Source organism: Notothenia coriiceps, unplaced genomic scaffold (genome assembly GCF_000735185.1).
Source record: "Notothenia coriiceps isolate Sejong01 unplaced genomic scaffold, NC01 NC01_scaffold00000339, whole genome shotgun sequence".
Lineage (NCBI taxonomy): Eukaryota > Metazoa > Chordata > Actinopteri > Perciformes > Nototheniidae > Notothenia > Notothenia coriiceps.
In genome coordinates this window covers 9916650-9924478 of record NW_011333040.1, presented here as the reverse complement: position 1 = coordinate 9924478, position 7829 = coordinate 9916650, and the positions used below count along the sequence as shown (strand labels likewise).

Sequence of the window (7829 nt, the reverse complement as noted above, 5' to 3'; positions counted from 1 at the left end):
CCACCTTATATCTGCTCTTTGATCTCACATAGATTGGCAAGTAGCTATTGCCTGAGATCCCAGGATGTGTTTTTATTACATGTGCCAAGTGCTAGGACTGTTTTAGGTTCTAAAGCTTTTATGTGTGCTGCTCCTCTAGCTTGGAACACTATGCAAACATTTTTGAAACTGAGCATTTTGGTTCCCTTGCATCATTTTAAAGCTTGGATAGATGAAATGTTATTAGATGTCATTGTGAATATTATAGGTTGCTAATGTATACCCCTGTAATTATGTTGTATTGATGTCCTTTTGTTTTCTGTTGTTTTTATGTGTAACCAATGTGCTGCAGGTCTCCCTTGAAAAAGAGATCGTTGATCTCAATGGGTTTTTTCACCTGGTTAAATAAAGGTTACAAACAAGTGAGTGAAGGAAGTGAGAATCTGGCACTGTAGCACATATTGCAGAACAGTGCTTCCGTAACATAACTACTTCACTATATGTAACACTCGAAAACCCTATTGGCTAGCACTTTAACACATTGTACACGACAGGCTAAGGTGCAGGACATTCCTGAAAAAATCTCTGAGCGGTTGACCAATCACAACAGAGCCGACCAGCTAACCAATCAGGGCATACTAGGCTCTGGTTTCAGACAGAGGGTGACAAGAGGTGCTGCAGCACAGGCAGTATGAGAAAAATGAAGACGTTTTTGAACATTAATGCATGGGAAAATGTCACAGCAGAGGAACAAAATACAAATATGAACCTGGAAATTTGCATAATATGTCCTCTTTAATCGGTTTTCTCAACACCGAAGAAGTGTAAATACCATCAATTTATCGTAAAGGTTGCACCATGAAGTTAAATTGCTCGTCTTGTTCGGCCTTCTAATATAACTTTAATAACTAGTGTACTTACTTATTACTAGTGTAATAACTATATAATCTTAATCCTCATCGCTAAAGCACAAAGAAAGAAAATATTTGTAATAAAAACATTAAAGACCATGATGTAGCCAATTACATTGGTTGAGATCTGTCCACTTGGGTAAGATAGTGTCTCTCTCTCACTGTGTGTTACAGTCATAGCAACAATAACAAAGGAGGGCGGGGCTTAGGAAATGGTCAATTGGGAGTACTCTTTTCACAAATAGGGAGTTTAAACTCTCCTGTTCACCTTGCTGTGTTTGTACTTGGTGACATCTAATGCAGAAAGGTTCATATCTGTCTGTTAGTATCACATCACAGGGGACATCCTGCCCACCTCAGTGACACAGCGCACACTCTGATTGGACAGCGGTCCGAGTCCTGCTACAGGGCCTCCTGAGAGGACACTGCAGCAGAGGACAGTCAGAGCCATTTTTACAGCCGCTCCAATGCTCTGCAGCAACACATGTAGGCTACTGCATGTAGGCTTAATTTCCTCTGATTCACTCAGTGACCCTGCTTTGACTGTTTGGTCGTTATGGCAACCAACTTGCCTGCCAAATATGTTTGTGTTGCTCATGAATTATCTTATCTAAGACGTGCAGAGCAGACCTGCCACTGTGAGGGACAGTGGTGATACTGTGGTGCTGCAGATGTTCGTGATGTGTCTTACTGCTGCTGCTGCTGCTGCTGCTGCTGCTGCTGCTGCTGTGATGATGATGATGATGGGCATCTGGATGCCTGTCGCTGAGCTCTGCCATTTCTGTTCTGAAGTACGGAGGCGGAGAGAGAGTGAGCATGTGTCAGTGTTACACACACACACACACACACACACACACACACACACACACACACACACACACACACACACACACACACACACACACTGTATGAGCCTCAGCTGCGACACACAGACCTGTATGTGTCTAAAAATGGAAAGCAGTCTTGCTGTTGCTGAGAATCCACAAGACGCTTCTATATGAGAAGAGAACATACAGAGATTCATATTAACATCTATCAGCCATTGAAATGACACATGGATAAAAACAGATTACATGACAGATGATATAAGATGATAACAAATACATTTTCTTCTCTATCTTTTTATAAAAATAAAGGCATGGTCTATTTTACTGGAAATTATCCCCTCACTTCTTAACATTCAATTGATTCAACGATTACATGGGGCTCGTGGCTATGAAGTAGTTAAAATGATGCTATGGAGTACAAACACAAAATATGCTAGGAAAAGGGAGGATATAGGAGTTTTTGAGGTTGGAGGAGGTTGCCAGGCAACCAGCAGAGACCCCAAGAAGGTGCCGCACCTGACCAAAAAATAGCCACGGACATTAAACCCCTGTAAAACAACAACATGCTATTATTACAATGTGTTTTCTGCACGGATTAAACAACATATAACGTGATAATGACTTCACTTTAAATATGGTTTCATTTTTTGTGAGTAAGCTTTGCTCTGTACATTTCCCATATTCCCTGAACCTCATACTTTTGCACATTCCTTGGTCAATATGTCTCTTTTATTTTAAAAACTGAAATATTGTGAGGATTGCATATTTTATTTCATATTAATACATATTTATGAGCAATATTTATATTTTATTTGTATTTCTTGACTCAGTTTGAAAAGTATTTCCCCCTTTCCAGTCTTTTGTGATAAGATAAGATAACCTTCCACTTGTAGCCAATGGTTTATCATAAGATAAGAGAGTAATACAAGAAATATATATATATTATATTTGTTTATAATTGTATTGCTTTTCATGTTGTTAATACAGAAAAATCAAATGTGTGTGTGTCAGTGAAGTATATCAAATTTGGTACACGTTATCCCTTCTAATTCTAGTATTATCTTTGTGTTGGGTTTTATATAAAAATCCACTTTTCAAACTTTTTCAGAATAAAGGCTGATTTTCTGATTTTAAGAATACGTGTTTGTGTTCATATCCTATCTTCAGCAATGTCCTGCTAGTGTTTTAGAGAAGGCTATATTCCTCTCTGTACTATTTCCTTTTTTGTTGATTAATGCTAATATATGTTATAATAACATAACTGCCAGGGTGTTGTATATTTTCCTGCGTCAGAGTGCCTAAATATAGCACAAGGCTATGGTCCTTAAGGGATGCCCCATTGTTATTGGTCTGTCCTGATCAACCCCTGCAGAGGGAGTTTTAGATCCTACAAAAGATACCAAGTCTCTTTTGTTGAAGGGAGGTTACTAGCCTCAATTTGCAGATTTGTTTTCGGCACCCAAGCACTTTATGCATGTAGTATTTTCTGCATTATTTTACATTTTGAATTGGCTTAGATTAGTACTGTTTGTCCTTGTCATCTGTCTACTGTAGGTTGTTGTATTCAAGGTTTTTTTTATTTTTTATTGTTAAATGTGTTTGTATACCTGTTGACAACTACATTTCCTTGGTTGGATGTTCTCATACACAAAAAGAGATGAATCTGCTAAGTACCAAAACCTGATCTTCTGTTACTGTCCTTTCTTCTTAGAGGAAGTACAGAAACACGTAACTCTGGATTTGTTTTAATGTTTGAGGTGCAATAAACGACACAGCAGCTTTTTGGCATGATAAAACTATTATGTTCCGCCTCACTCATGAGAGTAACAGCTGGAGAAATTACAGCCTCGCCGACTGATTTTAATTTAACCATATATCAAGACCGATTGTCGATTACCAATGATNCCCCCCCCCCCCCCCCCCAACACATCTGACAGTCTGACACAACCAACACAGTGACAGTGATTTAGTTTTGTACCAAATATCCCATAAAATCAACCACTTTTCACTTAACTCTAGCATACACATGTGAAACTGCACAAGGAGAAGTCCTTTGGGGAATATACACGTGATTGTGCGGTAACTCATCTTGAGATATTTCAGTCTGTACCAAAGTGGTAGACCGACCAACCAACACTGCCCCCCCCTGCAGACATACATAGCCAAAAATACCATCATCAAGATCAAGAAATAAAGACTTAAAAAGATGGAGAAGATAGATGATCCATAACTGCTAATTCAAATGGAAACAATCCACCGTTGTATTCCCATGATGCTCACTGTTACAGCATTGTGTCCTTTCACCCATGAGAGCGTTGTTGCCTACATGCTGGGACTTGTTTGCATAAGATCTTCTGGCACCTTCCTCGCTCTGCAATATCGACAGCGATCCACGGCCCACTCCACCTCCAGAAAAGCCAACATTTCCAACCGCACTCCTTCTCTCCGATGGCATTGCTCCAGCTTCTGCCTGCTTGGCCTCCAACCACTCCCACCTTCCTGGCTTATCTCTCCTTCTCTTCACTGTCCCAGAAACTACCTGCCCGCTTATCTAGAAACAGAGTCCCAACTTGGCCCCGGCATGTTGCATACCCAACATCTGTTTTGAATGTGCACTGATGTCTGTTGAGATCTGAGGTCATGCACGCAGTTTTATGGAGTGTTAAGCCGTGAAACCGTGTGGGCAGTGTGTGCAGCCTGCTCTATCTTAAAGGCAATAACAGTTTGTTGTTTATTCATTAGTGTTATTTATAACTCGAGTGCATTGATTTAATACACGTGTCCTGATTTCACTGTATCATATCTCGATGTCACAACATTGCTCAAAGCATTGTTTGGTTTGCTAAAGTAATAACCCTTGTCATTAAGTGATGTTGCAGATATTTCCCCGGAGTGCTGTTATTGTGTTTTATAACTTAAAAAATCTCCATCTTCTCAGCAGCAAGCATAATTATTCTGAGCTCCAGCAGCTCAGGTGTAACTGAGCTAGGGATATAGTGAGGTACGCATCAGCTGCATTGTTCAAGCAAGTTTATCACAACATCCCAGGACCATTAGTCTTTACTGAAATCATTTAAAGCTGAGGTGGTTTATCTTTGCATCAATGGGAGAATATTCCATAACAGCTTTTTAGTATATTTGTATAGTCTGAGAGAAAACAAGATATCCGCACGACCTGTCGGCTCTGTTTTCCGATTTTAGAAGCTTGTGGCGTGAGAATTAAGCCAATCACAGGTCCTTTCAGATGGAGAGAGGTTTCCCATTGGTTATTTAACAAATACAGACAAATGTGCATCTCAGTGAAGAGTTCCAGAGATTTAAGGCAATATTGCTAATAGATTAGCCTGGCTGTAGCTAGATTGCCTTTTCAATTGCCTTTCCGCGAGAACTAATTGAATTGCAATATGCTTAAAGTTAGTTAAGATTGTTTTCCCGACAACACCAACAAGAATGCACTAGCTGTATTTCAGTAAATTCTTCTTCTATCAACACGAAAAACCAAAGCTATAATGAGCTTTCAAGGTAGCTATCAGATGTTAGTTAGCTGTAATTACTACATTGTTGAAATGATATAGGGTCAAAATGTCAGTCTTTGTGTTGTGTTAAAATTCCCATTGAAAGATTCCCATTGGAGTTACCATGTTGTAAAGGCAATGTGAAAACAATGGAAGTCAATGGGAGGATACTTAAGTGAACCAAAGACAATCGCGGGAAAATATATCGAAGAGCTACGATTTGTAAAATACTAAATGATTTATTTCAGAGTGAAATCTATGCAGTATTACCTGTATGCCGTATCGTTGCCTGACAGATGCCCTCATGGCGAGAGAGGCGGGGGGGACGCAGCCGATACAGTCGAGCAGAGGCAGGCAGGCACAGGCCCCCACTGCTCTGGTCACCTTACAGGTGAACACTGGGAGGCAGCACAGGGCAAAGCAGCCTGTATACAGATATCAGAACAGCTCACAGTTCACAAAAACATGACACTTTATTATAGACTTCATTATTTCCGGAGGTTGTTTTTAAGTATAGATGGAGTCAGACATCTCATTATATTCTGTATCAGGGTATTTACTTATGTTGGGACACTTACAGTCTCCCACGTCTTTATGGCACTCACACAGGCCAGTACTCCATTGACCTTCCTGCTGACCCCTGCTCTCCGGCTGGACCTGGACCACCTGTCGAGACATAGCTAGGCAATACAGAACCACAGAGGAGAGTCAGGATTAAATTATTTAATGCTTTTAATACTGTAAGGAACCGGTACCGGGGGCCAAACGCAACATCTTGCAAGAAACAGCGTCTGAGGGTTTCTTAACATTTAATAAACTATGAATGTGTCTTATTCACTTAAACTCAGCTATCAGACGATATTAACCATTTTTAGCTAAACAAAACACAAGGGAAATAACAAAGGCTCTGAATTAGCCATGAGCGAAAAAATGCTATAGCACTTAGCACAGAACTCACGGTAAAATACCCCTATTATTTATTGGATCTGCACAAACAAGATATCGATTAGCAAGTTGAGATTCCACAGATTCCAGAAATAAAAGTATCATCACTGAGTGACCAGAACTCGTGGCATGGGAAACAAATCCAGACATCACACAACGTAGCTTTAGGTAGCAAACACGGGACACTGTCTTACCTTTTGCTGTTTCTGATCAAAAGTTGTGTTCAATGGCATTACAACAATAAAAACGCTGCTGAAGGTTATTCCAATGTGTCTGTTTCACTTTGAAATGATTACTGATAATCCATCTTCATATTTATGTCAATAACGGAGATTTCATATTAACTGCTACCTGAGTGTATGACAGCTTCTGGTTCTGGGTATTCTGGCTGCGCATCACTCTATTTACCAATAGGTAATGTTTAGATGGATTTTAAGAACTTCTCCTCGATTCTATTGGCTCTAACGGTTAAAAAGAGATGTCAATCATCAAAATCGACCGAGGGGGCCAGATGTGGAAAATGCACCCAAATGACCCCAGAAGTGGGGTTTTTTTTCTAAATCTCTCTAAAAAGGTCAAATGTCACTTGTTTTGCATCAATCTTGAAACAGGGTACTTATTATATGTTATAGTTTGGATTCCTAAAGCTTTTCATCTACTATCCCATCATTCAAGGGTGGTTTTCACTATAAGTAATGTTTTATTTTTGGACGGACACTATCATTTACATTTTTTTACTATGTTCAATCTGATTGATTGATCTATATTGATTCTGACTCTTCTACATCCAACTCACATGTGTATCATTGCTTTGAGAAAAAAGATTATTAATGTAACCCTTTTAGAAGTGAAGATATAGTCATTTGTTCTGGGAATGTCCTTTTCGAGCCTGAGGCCTGAAAAACAGGCTCGGGGCTCAACTGGTTAATAATTAACACAGAAATGCTGTTCCTCAGCTAACCAATAGTGTAACCTTTATAATGTGTACTTCCAATATAAAAGAATGCTTGTAGAATATCCTTACAAAATGAAGTATCAGCTCTTTCATCATTTATACACTGAACAAAAATATAAACGCAACACTTTTGTTTTTGCTCCCATTTTTCATGAGATGAACTCAAAGATCTAAAACATTTTCTACATACACAAAATAACCATTTGTCTCAAATATTGTTCACAAATCTGAAAAAATCTGTGACACTGAGCACTTCTCCTTTGCCGAGATAATCCATCCTACCTCACAGGTGTGGCATATCAAGATGCTGATTAGACAGCATGATTATTGCACAGGTGTGCCTTAGGCTGGCCACAATAAAAGGCCACTCTGAAACTTGCATTTTTGCTTTATTGGTGGGGTCTGGGGGGGTCCGAAAACCAGTCAGTATCTGGTATGAGGTTTAGGATTAGGTGGTGGTGGTGGGGTTATGGTATGGCGGGCGTATGTTATGGACAACGAACACAGGCCACTCGATTCACAACATTACCCTAACCCTAACCCTAATCCTAACCCTCACACCAGATACTGACTGATTTTCGGACCCCTCCAGACCCCCCCAATAAAGCAAAAATGCACGTTTCAGAGTGGCCTCACTATCACAGATTTTTTCAGATTTGTGAACAATATTTGAGAGAAATGGTTATTTTGTGTAAAT

The 7829-nt window shown here is 39.7% G+C and overlaps 1 protein-coding gene across 1 annotated transcript in view; it reads right to left on the bottom strand.

Annotated features, from left to right (window-relative positions):
• Positions 1-5913, bottom strand: part of LOC104945130 (placenta-specific gene 8 protein-like) — a 7704-nt gene extending 1791 nt beyond the window's left edge. Inside the window, exons 1-2 of the mRNA XM_010770761.1 lie at positions 5811-5913; positions 5503-5657 (exon numbers count right to left, since the gene is read on the bottom strand). Coding sequence (XP_010769063.1) covers positions 5503-5657; positions 5811-5910 — 255 coding nt within the window. The 5' untranslated portion in view covers positions 5911-5913. The remainder of the gene's footprint in view (positions 1-5502; positions 5658-5810) is intronic.
• Between the last annotated feature and the right edge of the window lie 1916 nt (positions 5914-7829).